At 30.1% G+C, this 23087-nt stretch overlaps 1 protein-coding gene across 2 annotated transcripts in view; it reads right to left on the bottom strand.

Moving 5' to 3' along the window:
• Positions 1-23087, bottom strand: part of LOC123290563 (zinc finger protein Gfi-1-like) — a 125037-nt gene that overhangs the window by 56831 nt on the left and 45119 nt on the right. Inside the window, exons 3-4 of one of the 2 annotated variants that reach the window (XM_044870796.1) lie at positions 5835-6879; positions 4039-4244 (exon numbers count right to left, since the gene is read on the bottom strand). In XM_044870796.1, the coding sequence (XP_044726731.1) occupies positions 4039-4244; positions 5835-6879 (1251 nt within the window). The remainder of the gene's footprint in view (positions 1-4038; positions 4245-5834; positions 6880-23087) is intronic. The other variant, XM_044870797.1, reaches the window with a different exon arrangement.

Genomic DNA, 23087 nt, shown 5'->3' with positions numbered 1-23087 from the left:
ATTTGATTATGATGAGCACTGGTCAGATACGAGTTATCGTCGCTGTAATTTCAAAAGATCGCATGTCATGTGTAATTTTGGAATTATTTTTATTAACTGTAACTAAGGCTTTTTTTTCATGCCACAAACAAATCATTTTAGATGATAACTAGTGATCCATTTTTAATTATTATTTCTTGTTCTAAAATATAAATTTTCGTCAAAATTCGAAACTTTTTTCTTTGAAGTCCAGGCGTGGGCATATTTTTTTCCACGACTACGCTACCTTCTTGTTTTTCAACGAAAAAGTACAGGAAACTTGAAAAAATTGATTAAAAGTGAGGTCAAGTTCGTAAGTGAGGTCAAGTAGCATATCTCAATTGGATCTTGGGTCCGTAGGACACATCTTGTAAACCGTTAGAGATAGAAGAAAAGTTTAAATGTAAACCGAATATCTAGAGGACCCGGGCTCGAGTCCCGGTTTCTATGAAAATAGTTAATGTACGTTAATCTATTGAAGTGTACAGCTTCACTCGCATATGTTAAGTATTATGATGTGTTGAGATAGCAAAAGCTATTAAAATTATCGTATATGAGGAACTTTGACTCAAATAAAGTACACAAAATGAAACAAATATCTAAATTGGGTTTCATAATAAAAATATTTATTTTCAAATTGTCCTCTGTCCTTAATGCATGTAAATAATGAACTGGAAATATTGAAACCTTAAAACAAGTGCATTTAACTCCACCTTCAAAATATAACAAACTTTCATTATAAAAAATCCATAGTGTTATTATCCTTTCGCCATATATGTAATTGTATATTTTATCTCTGTACTAAAATGATATATAAAAAACTCCAAAAACGAAAAATATATCGCTCTGATTTTTAGTATACTTTTGTTTATACTCATGTTTTTATTGTATTAAATGAATGTTTCCATTAAAATCTTGGAAAAAGAAACAAACAAACAAACACAAAATCGTATTATTGTGGTCGGATTTGATCTCATTTTGAATTTATAGAATTTTAAATTTTATTAAATCACAAATTTTATTTACATTTTGAATACTAGTATTCTGGTTTAGTATATATTTTAGTTTGTCTAGTTGAAAATGGATACTAAATTGTAATAGAATTTTTTAGTATTGAAAGAAATTGTCATGGAAATAAAAACGGAACAGATGTGTCATCAGAAAAACTAACTTTTGTTTTCTAAATAACTTACAAGATAATAGAATACAATGTACCTTGAAACATTCTGTAGTTTTTAAACAGATCGTGAACGGCATTTGTATGGGTATTTTATGAGAATTCATGAAGGCGGAAGACTGGTTCAAAAGTGGTTTTTGTTTTTGGGGAAAAAAGTAAGTTTAATTTTTCAACCCCCGAACTAAAAAAAGGGGTGGTATAAGTTTGACCGCTATGTGTGTGTGTCTGTCTCTGGCTTCGTAGCACCTAAACAGGCGAACCGATTTTGATTTTTTTTGTTTTGTTTGAAAGATTTTTTAATGAAGAGTGTTCCTAGCTATGTTTCAAGTGCAAGTTTGGGTTCTGTACCCGAAAAACTAAAAAATTGGCCTGATCTTCAAAATGGGTTCCTCTTGGAGGGCTTTAAGGAAAGAGTAAATTTAATGGCAGGTGTTCTTAGATATGTTTCAAGTGCGAGGTTAGGGTTCCGTGCCCGTAAAATTTATCTTGATTCTTTAAAGTTTGTAACTTTCACTTGTTATTACTGTCAATTTATTGGTATTTGCCATTTTGTAGTAATTTGGAAGAGGTAAAGTTTCTTATACGGAAAGTGATGTACCTTGAATCAAACAACATAATGTACCATTGATACTTGGTAATATTTATAAGTTTTACAGTGAAATTTTCGATTAAGAGTTACTAAACATAGGTATGCAAAGTATAATTAAGGAAAAGAAGTCTCAGCCATCCCGAGGTACCAGTTGAAGCTGTACCTTGGGATAATTAAAGATACCAGTTAAAACTGTTGCTGTGGAATCATCTAGTCCAAATGGACGATGTTGGACTGAGAGGTATGACGTCAAAAAATGATTTATGGCACTGTCAGGAAATTTTCTATCAAAAATTGAAAGAGTACTTTTTTCTCCTCAAGTTAGAACACAATATTTTTTATAAAACATAAATAATGGACTAATTTAATATCCAGATATTTAGATGACGGTTTTAAATTCCAGCATTTAATTGTATAAATAATCTAATGTTTTATGAGAGCAAAACAAACTTTAAATTGCGTATATTACATGTAGAATATATATGCAACCGCAAATACATTCTAGTTCTAAGTATGAGCTTTTAAGTTTTAAACTAGGTCGTCGCGTAGCGGTGGACGAACTTACAGAGAAATGTCGTTGTTAAATTCTTCAACCACAAACATAATATTTTACCCAGAAATAAAGCATTTCATATTTAATATTAATATTAATCTTAAATTATGTTTAATAGGGGAGAGTAGTGGGGAATATGGGAGATTTGGTAACGTTAAGTGGAAATGAATGTTTGTACTTTGGTTTTTGTTTTGTACGTACGTACACAACAAGAACCCAAGAATAACAACAAATATTATTTTAATAATCTTACCACAATTTAATATTTTATGAGCTGTGAGTATTTGTAAATGTAATGGATTAAAATTATTATTGTGGTTTAGAAAGTTTTACTTTACAGGGTGGCACAAGCAAGGACAATCTTAGATGGAAGGAGGAAAGTGCTCGTAGTGCTACAAGACAGATATGTTCTAAGTTTCGAAGATTGTTTATCGCTTCGAAGGACCTCTATAAGTAAAATCGGTGCAGCTATTACTGAACGACTTAGTCTACTAGTGCGTCCCGATTATTGTAGCAGCTGTTACAGTGGGGGAAAGGAGGAATCGATGTTTCATCTTCTTTGTCACTGTCTAGTTATTGGGCTTAAAGAAAGTTTTACTATACAGGGTGTCACAGGCAAGGCCAATCTTTGATGGAAGGAAGAATGCTTGTTCTAAATTCCAAAGATCTTATAGCGCGTCAAAGGGCCTCTATAAGCGAAATTGTTGCAGCGTTACAAAACCGATTTGTTCTAAATTCCAAAGATCTTATATCGCGTCAAAGGGCCTCTATAAGCGAAATTGTTGCAGCGTTACAAACTACTTACCCGATTATTGTAGGACCTGTAAGAGTAAGAAAAAGGAAGAGAAGGATGTCTCATCTTCTCTGACACTGTCCAGTTCTTGCCATGATGAGATAGACTCATTTTAGTCAGCCTTTCTTTAACGACCTCTCCGACATGAAGTTCGTTGACGTCAAAGCCTTTCTTCTGATTCATAGAGTAGCAGTCAACCCTCTTTTCGGTATCACAACGGACCCTATGGTCAAAATATCCCATCCAAGGACAGTCACTTATAAAATTTGTTTGAGGGGCCATTCTGTATGATGCAAGGATTAAAATTATTATTTTGGTTTAGAAGGTTTTACTATATTATTATAAATTGTTTGTTATTAAATTACGAGGTTTTAATTTATTATCCTTAAACACGTATTTATTCAAAATATGTGTATATTCAGAGCTTTTTTTATTTTCATTTAAACACATCACTAAAAATATTTAATATTTCTTACCAGCACTTAATAAGACACTTATCACCATAAATAATAAGAGAGTGAGCTTTTTATTGAGCTTGAAAACCTAGGCCAAGTTTAATGTGCACGTAAGAAGTGCGTCTATAAACCCAAAAATTTTTGCTTGAAGAATTTTTATCAATAAAGCTTTTGTTTCGATTTGTTCTAAGTATAAGATAATGTATTATAGGTGAAGTTTAGGCTAGGAACTATAAATTTAAGATATTTCTGTAATATACATTGTAAATTGGTGACTTTGATTTTCGAAATTTCGATATTTTCTTACATAGTAAAACACGATATTTTCAAGGTTTAAAATAAAGTAATCGAATCGCAGGAAAAGTTTAAATCTTGTTAAGCGAGTTTTTAAATATGTGACAGGTCAAGTATAAAGTAAAAATCGTTTAAATTAATAAAAACAAATCTACATACCTGTATGAATATACGTGTGTTTTTTCATATCCGATTTTTGATGAAACCGTTTCCCACAAAACTGACATGGATATGGTCGTGTATCACTATGTATTAGCAGGTGTGTTGATAATGTTGATGATCGTTTAAATGTTTTACCACATTGTTTACATTCAAAGACTTTTTCCACATTATGTACAGCCCTAGTTGAATTAGAACAAATCAATCTAATCAATTAATCATATTTTATGTAAATTTTTTTACAAATTTAATTAAAATTAATTTCAGTGAATTTCTGATGTCATAATAATCATAAATTTAATGAAAGTTTTACGTCTATTTAATTAATTTTTACATCTTTATTACACTATTAAAACTAAAATAATTCTTTTTAAAGAGGTGTAGATTAAATATTATAATATGGACAATATTATATTTTAAATATAATCAAGAGGTGAAAACGTAAGAAGAAAGCTGATTTTAAGACCGCTGATTTTTGACCATGGATTTTATGTAACAAGGCTTATTTAAAAAGGTTAATTTAGGAAACTAATATTCACTAGTTTAAAGCATGACAAATATTGTCCTATAAAGAAAATTATAAAAAGCGGCACTCGCTTTTCCATAAATTGACATTGTATTTAAAGTGACAAAACGAATGGTCTTTGTGTGTTATTTCTTCTATAAGTGATTTTCTCTAAATCTTTAGGCATCAATATTTCAAAAGTTCTGAATATTTGAAACGCAAAAACGTTAAAAAGTTGAGAAAAAAAAACCGCATTTTTTTTGGCGAACTACTCATGACACATGATTTTTCCGGGGATCAAAAATTGACAGTGTTTTAATTAGCATTATAAAATAATATCCATTAATTAAAAACCTTTAATATCAGTGTCTACAGAAGATATATTCTATATGATTTTTATATTATTAATTGATCACTTTTAATTAATGATATCAGTATAGATAAGCTTGTAATCAGATGGAACATCTTATTAAATTGATAAGAGAATTAGCTCTTAGTTCAGGTACTGTAAGCAATAATATTAATATTTATACCAATTAAAGTAAAATAAAAACCATAAAATGAACCCACCTACGCAATATTTGTGATTTTTGGTATAATTATTCCAAATTTTAAACAACATTCTTTTTTATATTTAATAAGTAGATATTTTGAAATGGTTTAATTATGAATGATCAAATTACTAATATTCAAGTATGAAAAATATTTTATTATAGATTTATAACAAGCGCCACTGTTTTTTTCCAAAAAACACATTCATAGTGATGAAATTCATGGCATTTGTATGTATTACTTCTATAAGTGATTTTCTATAAATCATAATAATAATAGGGTTTAATCTCCGTTTCTCTGGCATATACGCCTATAACAGAGGCCACCCACATCATTATTTGGTAATCTTTATTTATTTAACTTCATACATATTTACAATTACATTTTGATGTGGGTGGATTCGGTTACTTCGTTCTTATCCAAGCGACGACAATGTGATCAATTCTGCACCTCCATTAAAAATTGTTCACACTGCTGCTGCCTGGATTCGAACCCACAACCTAAGTCTAAATAGTCTAACGTTCTAAAACTAGCGCCTTAGACCGCTCGGCCATTTAGACTCTATGTTTTTAATAATTAATTAACCGTAAACAGAGAATCGACTTGCAACTTAAACAGAAGGCATATTAAAAATACTCATTAATGGGCACACTTTCGTTTTGGCATCGAAACATCTTAAATAAAAACTTTATATCGTCAGAAATTCACTGAAATAGTAATCAAATAACGAGAATCTCACCTGTGTTGACTTAAACTAATTTCATGTCCAAATGTTTTATTACACAATTCACATGCAAACGGTCGTTTACCATTATGTGACCGTCTTGCATGCACTTCCAACCCGTGTGGCGTTGAAAACATTTTTTCACATTTTATACACGAATAAACATCCCCGATAGGCATTACTCCGGGTCGCATCAACAAATGATGATGATGCGGATGTAAATGCTGTGACGCACCGGGACCACTCATAAAATGTCTTAATCGAAATAAATCGTCTGCTGTATGACCAGAAGGAAAAGGTTGTTGAGGATGTCCACCACCGTTTTGGGCATTACCCGCTTGCATAGCTGCCGCTGCAGCTTGGACCGCACTAAGGTAAAGCGACGTTGGTGATGGAACAAATCCTCGAGCTTCCTCAGAAACATTACCCGCTGCATCCTTTAAATGTGCTAGAGGATACATAGCAGCTGGTGGAAAAAAACCCGGATGCATAAAATGTCGGGATAAAAAAGGTGCAGATGCATTTGCCGCACCGTTTGCGTATTCATGACCTTTTAATTGTGCATCCCGTAATAAATCCGCGAATGGAATATTTGGATAAAGAAATTGTCTTGTCACAGATATTGTTTCACTAATTGAAGATGGCGTTAACGATTTACTAGATTTTGGATTATCCGGTCGTAATAATGCACTAACTGAAAATGTCTCTGAACGTTTTATCGGTGAGGAATGATTTTTTGATAATGGATTGATATCCGTAATTGATGGTGGTTTCGGTGACGGGGTATCCACTAATCGTGGTGGAGGTGGTGAATCCACTTCTAATTCAGGTGATGTACTTGGTGTTGGACATCGTTGGTCGTTTTCCCACGATGCTGAATTCACTCTCGATGGTGATGAGACCATTTCATCACCACTATGACAACTTCCAGCGGTTTCAACGATTGTCCGATTATTATCGATTGATTTTGAATAATCGTTATTGTTATTATGATATTCGTCATCTTCATCGTCTGATGTTTTGTCGGACATGAGACGATTGATGCCGAATTTTATTTGATCTGTAACAATAAAAAATCAGCATTAAAAATCATGCATTAAAAATAACTTTAGGAGCCAAAGAAAACTTTACTTTCATTATACGAGTATAAGGCTAGACGCAATAATTGACCGTGAATCCAGGAGAGTTGCAAATATAGGTGGGACTATGGCCAAAATCGTGTCCTTCGTTAGAAGAAATCTCGTGGGGTTAAAAGAGCCTGAACTTTTTTTGATTGGCCGATTATAGTTGAAATTATTTGATCATTTTAATATACGGAGAATTATATTTTGTCATATTTTTAGAAATTTAACTATCCAAAAAACATTTTTGGATATGAGTTCGATCATTTTGGAGTCATATTTCATTTTCAGTCATATTTATTCAATATTAAATAATATTTTATTCATGTGTTTTCTGTTCGAAAATCCATGGAAAAAAAACCAGATGAAAACAATATGTTTAAATGTAATAAATATAAATTTCGATAATGATTCTATGGCTATTAATTTTCTAAACAATTTCATTTATATCGAAAACGATACAACAGAATAATAATAAATAACAAATAAGATAATTTTGTACCCCCTCAATGTTTTGATTCGATACGCTCAACACCTTCATCAGGAACAATTTGTTATACAAATAGATTGTTTTAAATACTAAACAGTGCTATTGGATACAATAATGATGCTGCGTGTATATGGTTGACTAGTTCCAAATAATTTGCTCTTTTTGTATCGATATACTACACTGAGATTATGTAAAAAAGGATAACACTATCATATCGTTATATGGTCATCCTTGTCTACTTACACTCGTTGTAAAAAGTGTATACATACACTAGACTACAAAAATAACATACTTTATGTGTTCGATATGCTGTGTAAAGTGTAAATGAACTTGATTGTATATACAGAGTGGGTTTTTTAAGGAGATATGCAAGGATTTAATAATACTAGGGATTTCAATAAAACTTTATGAATACATTCTTTGATTAACAAAGTTTCCAAAAATCACAAAAATTTCCTAGGTCATCGGGCTTTTTATTACTTTTTTTATCGTTCAAAGTTGGCTGAAAAAATTATGAATCATATAGGTTATCCTTTTCAATTGGATATTTCTATATCAAAAAATCTAGAGAGTGTGATAAAAAACTATCTAAAATATGTAGACAATCTTGTAGTTTATAATAATACCATAAAAATATAAGGTTGTCGATGATATAAAAACAAAATTTTAATTTAATTATGAATTCATCGAAGATCCATCACTTGACGAACAGAGACGACTATAGTTGTGAGTATTGATGATTGAAGAGAGATATTTATATTATCAAATTTATAAGAAGCACATGCACACAATATATTATATATTTTTGTAGTTGCATGGTACTGTAAAGCTCAAACTAACACATAATTTGACTTCAACTTTTAGAAAGACTAATATTTTACGTTTGAAACATTTTCCTCGATTAAATTAATTTATCGAGGTTTAAGCATCTGTCAACTTAAAAAAACCATCCTGTATATTTACATCTATCAAAGCTTGCACCCTCTTCTTAAAAGCCCTATGTGTATGTATTTATACCCATAAGGCAGGCAGTAAGTAAGCATTATAATCATTACAATTCAATAATTATTTTTATGTTAATAATACAGTCAACCCTCTCAATTAACACTGTACAATATCATGTGTATTGTATACATATAATTATTTATTATACCCAATGGATCTGTTTTAAGGGATAAAAAGGGATATTTAAGGTTAACAAAACTGTTATTGCATTTTTTTTTTTTTATATTTTGACATCGTGAATAATATAGAGCAAATGTATTTGATGTCTAAAATCAGTAAAAGGTTTTCACTGGACTTACGACCAAGAGAAAAGTATTCATTTGAACCTTGTCATTTGAAATGGTTCAAGAAATCAGTCCCGGGATATATAGGAGTGTATTGAAACTATTTTGCAAAATAACATTTACGTGTATGAGATATGAAGATGGATCCGTTGCGTTGAGGCAAAAACGAACTGAAGGATATAATATACCTCTACGCATTGATTTTCTTTTTATTTTTGAGTTCGTAATATTTAATACAATAATTATTTTTTAATTTAGACATTATAAAAAACGACATCCTCCATGGTTCGTGAGGTTAAATTAGACGCAGTTAGAAGCATAAGCTAATAATTTCGTTCAGTAATTACAATTTTTTTTTAGTTATAAATTAAATCTAATAATTCTTTTTCAACCCCTAACGATAATAATGTACATACATAGAAGGTACTAAGGGAATTGATAAATTTAATTTTGACCCTTTTCTGAATCGTTTCTTTTTTCGAATATTTTTTATATTACGATTTTTCAGTTATTTCATCGAAGACAATTTGTTGTATGGTCCACATAATTTGTTCACAAATATGTTAAGAAATGCTGGCGAGGATGCCATACCAAGAAGGTCTTAACAGATTAGGAGATAATCTGAAAAACCAACAATTAAAGGCATGGACCAGCTATGAGAGAGGGCGAATGGCCAAAAGCCTGTTGAGTGAAGGAAAACTCGCTCGGTAACAGAGCCGAGGAGATCTTGAAACTAAACAGAGCTGATATTAGAGTCATCGTAGAGTTACTCACAGGGCATGATATCCTGAACAAGTACCAACATCAGATTGGAAAAAGACAATCTCCCGCGTGTGACACATGCGGAGAAAATTCAGAAGAAACATCGATCCACTTTTTCTGTTACTGCCCGGCGCTCATACAGCAGCGAAGGAAATGGTTTGGTCCCGCCATAGTTGAACCAGAAGAAATTAGGAAACTCAGCGCTAGGCAGATCCTGGATTTCAGTACATCAGTTGGTTATAATAGCCACTGAAAAGCGTAGCGGGGATAGAGTACTCGAGCATGGCCCGCTAGCCTCCATACCCCCATACCCATGTTAAAAATTGAGAAAGTTCTAAGTCCAATTTATCCTAAAATAACTTATCAGATAGAAAAATGTAAAAGGCTATAAATACAAAAAAACTTCGGTCTCAATTCGGTGAATTCAAGGTCAATAATTTGAGTCACAATTGGGTGTATCTTTGATTCGTTTACTATATAGTTTATACCCAATTGCATGCTTAGAAACGTTATTCGAAACGCACGGACAAAATTACAATATAATATTGCATTCAAGGTCTATAAAAATTAATTATTTAATTTAAGTAAAAACATTAATTATTATTATTGCGTCTTTCATTAATTATTTTTTTTCTATTGAATTTTAATTACAGATAAAGGTCAATGATGGATATATTTTTCTTGGAAAATTATATTTCCAACACAAATGTTAGACGTTTGAAAGTAAATCGTATACATAGAATCAATACATATTTAGACAATAGGCAAAAAAAACTGAAATTTCGTGTGTCAATTAATGAGTTTTAATAAGCCTTCTGTCTAAATTTTAAGTCGATTCTCTGTACGGTTTCGGATTTAATTATTTAAAACTGTGATCAGAAACATTTGATCTTAGAAGGTAAAACAAAATTTCTAGTTTTGGGGTAAAAATAACATTTATATCCGAAAGAATAGAAAGTTTAAAAAAAAAAAAAAAAAAAAAACGACGTGTTGCACTCCGGGAGTGCCGGCAGAAGTGAAAACTTGAATATTAACGTTGTGCATTTTTGATATTTTGGAATGGTTAGGGAATAATTTTGCACGAATTGCTTTAATTATCAGTATAAAAGTACTATCATTTATGAGGTAGAATACAATATTTATTTATTGGGCTATCGTACACAAACATGACAATTTCATAAACGAACATTTGTTATCCATTACAAGAAAGTGTACCATGACGTTAAAGAAAATTTCACTTAAAAACAAAAAAAATTATATTTTTAATAAAAAGGCAAACGATCACCCATCCAAGTACTGACTGTGCTCAATGTTGCTTAACTTCGGTGATTGGACGCGGACCTGTGTACTGACTGTGACATGGTCTTACGAATTTTCGATCAGGACACGTGTCCTGACGCGAGTTTAACATTTTTTACCCACTACAAACAAAAGTGTACAACGCCGCTAAAGAAGTTTTCACTTCAAAAAATAAACAAATTATTTCATTTTAAAATTATCCTTATTATAAAAAGAAGCGAAACAAAATAGCAATTTCATTTGTATACACATTTTAAACTAAACATTTAATAAAAATATTTAACTTGCAAATAATATAACATTTAGTGATGTTTTAATACTTAAATTATAAAAACCACATGCATTTAAATACAGGAAGATGCATAAGTAAATGCACAGTACTCAAAAGCTTTTGTAGATCTTGTGTCTCTGTCATCAGTTCATGTTGAACGGATTTGTGGTTTGATACTAATGTATCAAGTCTGATGAGTGATTTGAAAAGAATATTGTGAATTGTTGGTGTTGGCGCATGGAAGTTGTAAAAATTGATTTGAAACCCCAAATTTTTTCGGATGAAATGACTTACCAGGAATCTCGTGAATCATATAGAAAGCATCTTTTTCAACATGACTCCGGGTGGGGATCATTTCACCCGAAAAAATTTGAGCATGGGCTTGTTGTATTTTGCCTATTTTCCGCAATTAAAGCATTTTTCTTTCGGAGTGTAAATTTTAACATTCTGGGAGAATTTTGATTGAAACATTTACCTGTGCACCCCTTCTTTTTATTTTCTTTGCTCAATTTTCAGATTTCAATAAAAATGTAATTTTTGACTATTTCTGTATCCATTGTGATCAGCTTAAAAGTATTAAAAAAAAAGTCTCGTGGTGTCACCATCTAAACTAATATCAAACATTACACTGTTTATCTACTTATGCACCTCACTGTATGCATACAAAATATATAAAACAAATATTGTTAACATGTTAATATGTTTAACAACAAAGAATATTTTGTGTTCTCTCTTTCAAAACTTTGTATGTAGAATAGAAATTTTTAAGAGCCCAGCGGGGGTTTTTATACTGCAAAGCTTTTATAAATATGCTTGCTGCTGTTACTATTACTATTTTCTGTATTTGTGTTTGTGTTTTCAACCATAATCATTTGAGATGATTCCATGTTCATTCACAAATGAGCAAAAATATATATTTTCACTTGCAAAAACATGCTAATAGTACAAAGTGTCCTTCTCTAAAAGAAAAATAATGATATTTTCCATCAAAAATAGTTATCTGTTTTTCTTGCTTTTAAAATGATTTTTAAATAACATTAATTTTTTAAATTAAGCATCTTCTATTGGTCGATATGTTTTTATAAATACCAAAATCAAAACTCTATGGGACCAATAAAAGGATTTTTATGTATAATGGGAAAAATCTACCGAATTTTGAGTATCAATTCTATAACTTTTGGGAAAAGGCTGATTTTTAAGAATTTCTTTCATTGTAAAAACAGAGGAAAGGTGTTTTCCGGTTCCAATTTATCTCTTCATTGTTTCCCTTGAAGACGTTTTCTTTAAATCTGCTTTCTTTTGATCGAATTAAGACGAATAAAAAAAAGACTTGTTTCTTATGAATTTCTGCATCGATTTAGCTTGCTTTCAAACCCTGAACGCAGCAAACTAGCCTCAAAATCTCAAGAAAGCCTCAGTAACCTCATATTTTAAACTTTATCTGATTAACTTTTGAAAAATAAAGGAATTGAGTTGAAATTCTTCTTCAAATTTAATATTTTCATCATTTAGTACACGAGCACTATCTGTGAATGACAAGAAGAAGAAGAAAAGAGGATTAGTTTCAAGTTTCGTAACATTTAAATGTGAAGTATTTTCCAGAATATACTGGGTGTTCCAAACCACCCGTCCAGGCTGATTATTCTGAATAGTTTTCAAAAAAAATTGAAACGAAAAAACACGTATCAAATATTTTTTGAAACTCTATCTAACCATACCAAAAACACCCTCCACCCTCAACCCCTGTTAGGGGTAGGGGGTGTAACTTGAAAAAATCAAATGGAAACCGATATTTTTTTCTGCAGATTTGGATTCTTCAGAAGAAAAGACAAACATTTTGTCTAAGAAATTTTTCCCGATTTTCGGTAGATCACGCTACAATCGACAAAAATCGTTCTTTTAGATTTGGCATTAGAATTGCAGTTCAAGTGAAGGCGAGAAAAGTTTTTTGAGTCGAGAATAGTTATTTTCAATTTTGTTTTTGTTTTTTTGAAGAAAAGACTATTCTGTTTTGTTTTTCATATTTTATTATGATTTAGAAAAATTATTTTTGTAAAAATGTTTTTTTTTATTTTGGAAAGTCTGAAAAAAAATTAAATCTAAAATGATTCATATCTAATTCTTTCTAAGAGCTTTATTTAGTATCCTCCCAATTGTCTAGTGGTTTACCTCAATTACCGCAATTCGACATTTTCGCTTCTCTTTTATTTTCGTTGAATTTCTAACTTTTGTGTTGCTTTTGTTTTGTTTTTGTTTTGGTTCTGTGTGTTTGTGTTTTTATTTTTTTTTTACTTTTTCGTTTTGATTTTTGTCATTGAACGGCGCAATTCTTATGCCAAATCTAAAAGAACGATTTTTGTCGATTGTAGCGCGATCTACCGAAAATCGGGAAAAATTTCTTAGACAAAATGTTTGTCTTTTCTTCTGAAGAATCCAAATCTGCAGAAAAAAATATCGGTTTCCATTTGATTTTTTCAAGTTACACCCCCTACCCCTAACAGGGGTTGAGGGTGGAGGGTGTTTTTGGTATGGTTAGATAGAGTTTCAAAAAATATTTGATACGTGTTTTTTCGTTTCAATTTTTTTTAAAAACTATTCAGAATAATCAGCCTGGACGGGTGGTTTGGAACACCCAGTATACTCCGTCCCTGTTGATGTTTTGAAGCGATTTTAATAGAACTTGAGTGAAGTTAAATCCATTTTGTCACTTCCTTAATCAATATTATTATAAACTAAAACTTGATATGGTCATACACTCATTTTGAGCTTACAAACTAATCACAGAATTGAAGGTTGGTCAAAATAAAACTCTCCAAGATTTGTAATCGGTAAGGTTACAATCTGTATTCCATTTTCTAAAGCATATTATCCTACTAAATACATATAACCAAAATATCGAGTATGTTTTTGTTACTTTTCTCATATGTAGATATAAAAATGTTAAAAGTTAGAATGAGATAGAACTAGAAATACAAAATATACAACAACCCTAATGTCGGCACTGGAGGGTATATATTCGACATTCGACATTATACAGAAGAGGGGTTATAGTGTTTGTTATACAGAGAGGATATAATACTTACAAATAAGCTGTCTTTTCCTTCCTAGTGGAAAATTTGTCGAGAAAAAAAAAGGGGGCGTTATGTAATATATAATACATACACACACATTATTGAATAATTCATATTGGGACACAAAGTGTGACATCTGTTATAAATACTTTAAGGGCAGAATCGTTTTTCTTTTTTAGAGAATCGTTTAACGTGAACTTTCAGTATTTTTTCTACACTTTTTTCCGTGTTTTATAACGTAATTTTTATTTGATTTGAATTCGTAGGAAAAACAAGTGAAAACAAACAATTGACTGAGTTAATTGTTGAAATACCATGCATAGTCAGTGTTGATTTCTTTATCACATTACACATACAAACATGTGACACAAACATAACTGATAATCAAGTATAGTACATAATATTATAAAATTTCCGCCTAATTAGCGCCCTCACGGGTAAACAGTGATGTTTACGAAAAAATGTTTCAAACAAAAGTTGTTTAATTTTTGATAAGGAACATTTTTAACATTTAAACTTTTGTTCTATCTCTAATGGTTTACAAGATAGGTACTACGGACCCAAGACCCAATTGACCTATGATGCTCATTTACGAACTTAACCGCACTTTTTACGTCCTGAATTTCAGCTCGATATCTTCTTTCGTTTTTGAGTTATCGTGTCCACAGACGGACGGACAACCGGAAATGAACTAATTAGGTGATTTTATGAACACCTATGACAAAATTTTTTTCCTAGCATCATTATTTTTTAGCGTTACAAACTTTGGACTAAACTTAATATACTATGTATATTTCATATATACATGGTATAAAAACAGTATCGTGGGTTTTTATATATATATATATATATATATATTTTTTTTTTTTTGGGAAATGCTAGTTCGATTGAATAAATTTTGAAATATTCAATGAAATATGGACGAATTTAATGAATTTGCGTTTTGGAGAATGATTTTCAATCATTAAAGTGTTTTCATATGAATGTCCATTATGAAATTTCCAAGATTTAAAGAAACTATTGGCGCAAAAAAAATTTTTTAGGTCGAATTTTAAAATTCCGATTCTATTCTTTGTCTGAAAGAAACTACTGCCTAGTAGGTTGAATCAATTATGGATTTTCGGTAAAATTTCTTTTAGGAATCAGTCATAGATTACTTTGATGGTAGCACTGCTGTTAACAGTGTACAAAAATGAAAAACTTCAAGGAAGGGAAAGCTTTCGCATATATATTTATTGGTTGTCCATGAAAAACAAAGAAATTGTATGCATCACGGAAAATCCACTTCCTTTTTCGGAAATAGACAGCGAAAGTGCTGTATAGTCGTGTTAAAAACTTTAAGTTTGTCTTCAGAGTAACTGTGTATCCAGGAATAGTCCGAGGAATGTTGATTCCTATGAATTAATTATTATTTAAAGAAAAGCTTTCAAGTTGACACTTGATCATATAAACCTTTAGGCCTAAATAAGGGAGTGAATATGATATGAAAAATATACAAGTGCAATCATAATAACAATAATTTGTGTACATCGAAATTTTACTATAGCTCCTTTACTAACGCCAGGTGCAAGTACAGGTTTCCGAAAGACGGAACAAGGGTACTTGTGATCCTTTTTGAAATATAACAGCTTTGTTTAAATTTTAATACATCATTAACGAGTGTAGACCTTCTTTGCGAGAGAACTATGTCTAGCGAAATGAGTGGAAGATATCTCGATTATTCTTTAAAAATATTTTAATTTATAAATGAATGATAATTCACTTTATAAAACGAAGAAAGGGAAAAAAGTCATAACATAACGTTAAAATATAGCTCAGAATCAATAAAAAAAAAACAGCTTTGTAATAAAATAATTATTATATTATTATGGCGACGATTGTTTTTAATCAAAAGTTTAAAACATTTAAAAAAACATAAATTCATAAAATTACCGGGAGTTTCACAATTATAAAAACATCAGTTTTTCGCGTTACTTTACCGCATGATTTTTTGAAGAAAATCAAGAAACTTTTTTAATAGATTTTGTCGTGAATCAAGAGCATATTCAGATGCAAGTATCAGTTTGCTTTAATTAAAGATTTTGGCATGTGGGCATGAAAAAACACAATTTTTCAAACAAATTTACTCACAAATATAAAATAGTTATTGAGACCAATATTGTTTTAAATAAGTATCTCGTAAAGATAAGAATAATGAGATGGTTATTTTAACTTCAAAGTAATCTACATTAACCTCTGCCTCTCGAAGAAGAAACGTGACTAAGTTTAAGCTTACTATTCTGGATTTACTTCCATGATTTGTTTACATTGAACTATTGTCTATATTAAAGAAGGTCTTAACAGATTAGGAGATAATCTGAAAAACCAACCGTTAAAGGCATGGGCCAGCTACGAGGGAAGGCGAATCGCCAAAAGCCTGTTGGGTGAAGAAAACTCGCTCGGTAACAGAGCCGAGGAGATCTTGAAATTAAACAGAGCTGATATTAGAGTCATCGTAGAGTTACTCACAGGGCATGATAACCTGCACAAGTTCCAACATCAGATTGGAAAAAGACTATCTCCCGCGTGTGACAGATGCGGAGAAAATTCAGAAGAAACATCGATCCACTTTCTCTGTTACTGCCCGGCGCTCATACAGCAGCGGAGGAAATGGTTTGGTCCGGCCATAGTTGAACCAGAAGAAATTAGGAAACTCAGCGCTAGGCAGATCCTGGGTTTCAGTACATCAGTTGGTTATAATAGTCACTGATAAGCGTAGCGGGGATTGAGTACAAGGGTCTATTTGGCTAGGTGCTCTGAACCATTGCTTCGAGGTCCGATCCTCGAGCATGGCCCGCTAACCTCCATACCCATACCCATACCCATTGTCTATATTAACTTCTTTTTTTTATAAATGATTACAATTAGGAATATTTGATATTTAGGCATAAAATAATTATATTTTTCAATTTGAAAAATAACCACTAAATTTAAAACTAGCATATCCAATTTTGGTGTTTTGATTTGCTCAATTTTGTATTTTGATTTAAGTTTTAATATCAATATATACCTCATTGATATTCTTATACACTTTGTAGCTACATGTAAAGGAATCTATAAAGCTAAACTAAGCTATAAGAACAATATCACACAACTTTAGTAGCTAAATTCAATAAAAAACATTTGTAATTTAATATTATTTTAATATTTTTTATTCAAAAATAAAAAACTTCAATAATAATAATATTAATTTCTTTATAGTACTTATAAGTATATACAGAGTGGGGGTGTAAGTTGATATACAGTAGTAAAAAGAGTTTATTTATGACTAGTTATTGATTTATATCTAACGATTTATCAAATTTCTTAGAGATGTAAGTATTTTCATGATCATCATTCAGTTCTTTTTTGAATTTTGCAAATTAAATGTATATTTTGTATCTTTAACCGACTTCAAACAAAAACGGAGGAGGTTATCAATTCGACTGTATTTTTTTTTTTTTAATGTTTGTTACCTCATAACTTATGACTGGGTGCACCGATTTTGGTGATTCTTTATCTATTTGAAAGGTAGTGCTTTCCGTGTGGTCCCATTTCATTTTGGTCGAGTTCTGATAATAGCATCCATGAGAAAATCATAAAAGTCTTAAATTTGCATTAAGTATGCACGACAAGAGGACGAATAACTCAATATCACGTCAATCGATTTCGATTATTCTTTTTTAGTGAAAGATTAGTTATTGTACTTCAGAAAAAGAAAACCGACTTCAAAAGAAAATCTTTTCCAAAACAAATTAATATGCACTAAAAAGTAAAAAAATTACGATATTATGATGCAGTTAAAATTATTGTTATTTTTGGAGTCGGTGTCAGCCAAGCTAATGTAGCAAACTGTTCTGTCAGAGCTGTTTCCTTGGCTGATACCGACTCCAAAAATAACAATAATTTTAACTGCATTATATTGTCGTTTTTTTTTTTTACTTTTTAGTGCATTTTAATTTATTTTGGAAAAGATTTTCTTTTGAAGTCGGTTTTCTTTTTGTTAAAAGTTTTTTTATTAATATTGGCCTTCCCTTCGCCACCACCAAAACTACAATTTTTTTATAGCTGTATATTTGGTTATGCCTCATTCTGTATACCATAGATTGTGTATATTAATATTTTTATATCTTTATATATTTTTTTATGAAATTAAAAACTTTAGGTTAAGTTTTATAAATACCTACAAGTCGTCAATAAATAATATTATTATTAATAATAAAACATATATTAAATAAATCAATTTCAATGCTTCTAACAAACCATTTCAATAAACAATAATCAATTGAGAATTTGATTTTTACAAAATTATATTACCTTTCATAAATATCCATTATATTATGTATTTTAGGATACCGTAGCAAGCCAAAAAAAAATACTGTTACAAATACAAGAATATTGCAATATTATTTGCTGTATCTATGCCTTGGTGATTTTTATAACTTTCTTTTCTGATTTTTTTAACTGATTTCTGTGGACAGGTGTTTTAAGGTTGATCGACATTTGAGCATGCGCAAGCGTCAGGGCAATTTTGAAAATTTTAGGTAGGATTGTCTTCGATTATTTTAATAAATTAATGACTTCAAAAGTAAGCATATTTACTTATTTTATGTCCACTAGAGGACGCCATTATCGATTTAATGTGCCGCCATATAGCCTATAACCAGTGGACGATCAAGTTGCTTTTAAACGAAACCTCATTTGTCAAATTATGATAAGTAGTTTGGAGCTAGGTGGGATCAGATGAACATACATACATACCGGTCAAACACGTATAACCCTCTGGTCGGGATAAAAAAATTTTTCACGCATGTAATCTGGAATGTCAGCAGTTCTGTGTACACCGGAATAAATGCTAGTACACGAGCCTATATAACAATCTTTTTATTTTGATAAACCATTTTGAATATTGATTATAAAAACAAAATTTGACGTTCAAAATCATATTTTTATTGCTTTAAAATAATGTTTGTATTGATAATTTTATTACATTTATAATAAATATTTAAAAAATCTGGAATAATAAGCACCAAATAACCTCCATACAAAGGTTTTTGTGGCAGGTTATCGAAAAATGCGCTCATGCCTATTTATAATTAAATTAATTTTAATCAATTTTTTCTATTAGCGATTTTTTAAGGCAAGCGATTTTTTAAGGCATTAATTTCACAATTAAATTATCTTTCTTCTGATACCAATTTCGATTGGTTAAAATATCGTTGTAGATCTGTTCATACCATACGAACAAGTCAATATAGATAACTACACCGATCCGTTAACCGAAATTGGTATCAGAAAGAAAAATTATTTGATTACACATGATCACTCACTTTGATATAAAAAATATGATAGGAGTGTTCAATATGATAGGAAAAATCAATAAGACTTCTTAAAAAAATATGTCTCATCAAAATATATCGTCTCTTAGAGCATAATAAATAAGAATGAACTGTATATGGAAGTGGAACTGTATAAAAATTTATATTAAAATATTCGTACCCAGCAGCAGCCACATTTGATACATTTGATCGAAAATATTTGATTTCATTATTCAGCGATAAAAATTTTTACGTATTAATACTAACAACTTTTTAAATTTGATCTGTATTGATCTCAATATAAACCGTTGCAGCGACTGACGGACAATTGACGGTATAATAAAATCAATAGACGACGACAATATACCCATAATATTTGGTTGCGTACAAATAAATTCGTAAACATTTAAGATACGTCCAATACGACCTTGTATTAATACAAAAGATTAAATATAAAATATTTTAAATTGTTTGTATACAACGCGTTCGCCCCAGTCCACAAATTCAATTGTTTTATTGAATATGTATTTTTATTTATTTGTAAATAAAAATTTTTAATTCATAAATTTTTTCGTGTTTTCTGATATAATTTCTTGTCATAATTTTTGTGTATTTTGGTGCCTAGAAATATCTCCGTTAAACATTTTTTATCACTTTGATCGCTACGGCTTTTTTATTACATTTATTAATATAGCGAATAATTTTTTGCAAGCATGTCCCATACATAATAAATTTGATTGTTTTAATAAAAAATCATTCCATATAAACGATTTAATATAATATATTATTTATTTATTAGGTACATTGATTTTCATGCTAAAAGTACTGCTGCATGATAACTTTTTTTTTAGTTTTTATATTTACGTAATTTGAAAGATTATATAAATTGTTATTTCCAAGTGTTGTTAACAATTTTATAATTTTTTACACCGAATAATGTAAACACTTTTTTCTCTGTTTTTGTTAGATAGACCAAAATTTTACAGAAGCGTAAATTATTTGATTAACTTGAAGTTTTTCAAAATATTATCGTTTACGAAACGCTAATATCTAGAAAACGAAACGAATATAAACCAAATTTTAAAAGAAAACCAAGGAGTTTTATTTCTTACAACATTTTTACTTCTTGTTACTTTTAGCGCAAATCACTAAAAAATAATTTTTGTCGCTGAAATGAAACTTGATTAAAAACACAATAAATATTCTGAAAATAAGAACTGTTCTATTTATCATGGTAGAACTATTCGCATAAATGGGGAAATATTTTTTTCGTTACGTTATCAACGTGAATTCACGGCAGTTTCTTCTCTATTTATTCAAAACTAATATGCGATGTCAGCCTTTTTTTAAGGCCAAACAGAAGTAAATAAATAACTGGAACACCCAAATATCACTACGATCGAAAATCTTGTAGTTTTGTTTGCTTCAAAAAACCATATTTATACGCTACTGATTAAAAGTTTTAAATAATTTTTTCATATTTTTTTTTTTTTGCTTATTTTTTATTTAGTATTGTACTCCTGTAATCAAAAATGATTTTTTATAATTTTTTATTAGACTGGCACAAGTATTATTAATCAAAATAGTGAAAAAAAATAGAATTTTTTTAAATTCAGTCGTGCAAGAACGAAAATATCATTCAAGCTTTTCACTTATTTTCACACCTGTGTAGGTTTTTATCAATGTCCCTCCAACTTTGGATTACGAATTTTAAAAATATAATTGATAGTCAGTCCTGGTATAAACATTTTTAAATTTTAGTGGATATGTTTTTGGGATGAAGTTATCAAATGTAGAGGAATAGGAAGTTCCGTTATCTACTTATTCTTCACCAGTTATTCGAGATTGGACATTCATAGGACCGCAAATTCCTTGAATTTCTGTATTAAATTCCTTTCCATGAAGTGTGCACATGAACTTTCCCCATTCATCTCTCTCTTTACCCATCTGAAAACTTTCGGAATATTCTTCGATTAATTTATGATCCAACGTAGAGATCTTTAGTTATAATGAAGATGATTTTCTCTTAATAAAAGCAACATCAGAGTTTTAATTTCAAAATTACTTTCCAATGAATTAAATATGAAATTTTTATTTATTTACCTTTCTTTTGTATTGACACGTATGTTGTTGTATTTCTAATAAAATGATTCGATAGCGTGTGATTTAAATATATATATTGTAAATAAACGCTCTCTTTCCGATTCTCTTTGATTTTTCGTCTCCATAATGACGTTTTAATGCATATAAATTATTATTACCTTAAGATTTAAATACATTCATAATTCTTTTTTTTTTAAATTATAGACCATAAATGAAAAATTACACTTCAAACAAACGAAAAAATACAGGGTGTCCTAATTCATTGCATGAATAATTAAATCAATCAAGGGCCACATTTCAATCGAGGGTAAATTGTTATAAAATCACAATGTAAATATTTTTTAAGAAATTGACAGCAATCAAGATGTCAAAACATTTGCTACGTTTCAAGTCAGAGAAAACTATGTAGATATTGTCCAGTTATCTACAAAAGTATCTGATTAAGCTTAATTACAAGTGAAATTTACAAAATTTAAAAAACCCTGACTTATTTTTCGGACACGGAACCCTAAACTCGAACTTAAAACATATCTAAGAACACTCTTCATTAAATTAACTTTTTCCTTAAACCTTTTCCAAACTGAGCCGATTTTGAAGATCCTCGCCAATTATTCATTTTTTTTCGGGTACCAAACCCTAAACTCAAATCTGAAATGGCTAAGAACACTCTCCATTAAATTACTTTTCAAACGAAACCAAAAATATCAAAATTGGTTCATCTGTTTAGGCACTACGATGCCACAGACAGACAGATACACACACATAGCGGTCAAACTTATAGCACCTCTTTCTTTTAGTTCGAGGATTTAACATATATGAAACTAGTTTTCTTTGAAAGTTATATACATCTTTTAACTTTCTATCGTTTATCAAGAACCTGAAAAGTTTTAAAATATTTGGTAAAAAATTGCAAACTTAAAAGGTTCTATTGAAATGTTTTATTCCTTACTCTTGCAGGAAAAGTTTCCTTGCGCGACAAAAAGCTTATTATGTGTCATATTCACGTCTCGAGCTCTATTTTTGTAATACAAGTAAATTTGCCGTAATCAATGAACCGTTACCAAATAGGAAAATTGGTCATTGTACAGTAAAATAAAACTTATGAGGGAAGCATTGATTTAATTTTAGTATCAGCCCACGGCGTGAAACTTCCATGACACTCAGTAAAAGCTGTAAAAGTATAAACTATTAAAAATTTCATAATCAGAACGAACTAACACAATGATTTTATAAATTTATGGTTTTTTATCATAACATAATAAATATTAAATATGCCAAAGGTAAATAATAGTATATAAAAAAACTATTTTTTTGTAGAAATAATAGCCGTGACTCACATTTCGTAATATTTTTATATAAATTACTATTTACATTTCCAAGGTATAAACACAAACCTAGGTATGTGGTTTAGTTTTTAAGGTTTATTATCCTTGCATGAATTCTCTGTTTTTTGAATTATTGTATGAAAAAAAAACCCTTTTGTAAATAATATAACAAAAATTATTATATTCTAAATATTTACATAA

This window comes from Chrysoperla carnea, chromosome 1 (genome assembly GCF_905475395.1).
Source record: "Chrysoperla carnea chromosome 1, inChrCarn1.1, whole genome shotgun sequence".
Taxonomy (NCBI): Eukaryota; Metazoa; Arthropoda; class Insecta; order Neuroptera; family Chrysopidae; genus Chrysoperla; species Chrysoperla carnea.
This window is presented reverse-complemented; position numbering and strand designations above follow the sequence as displayed.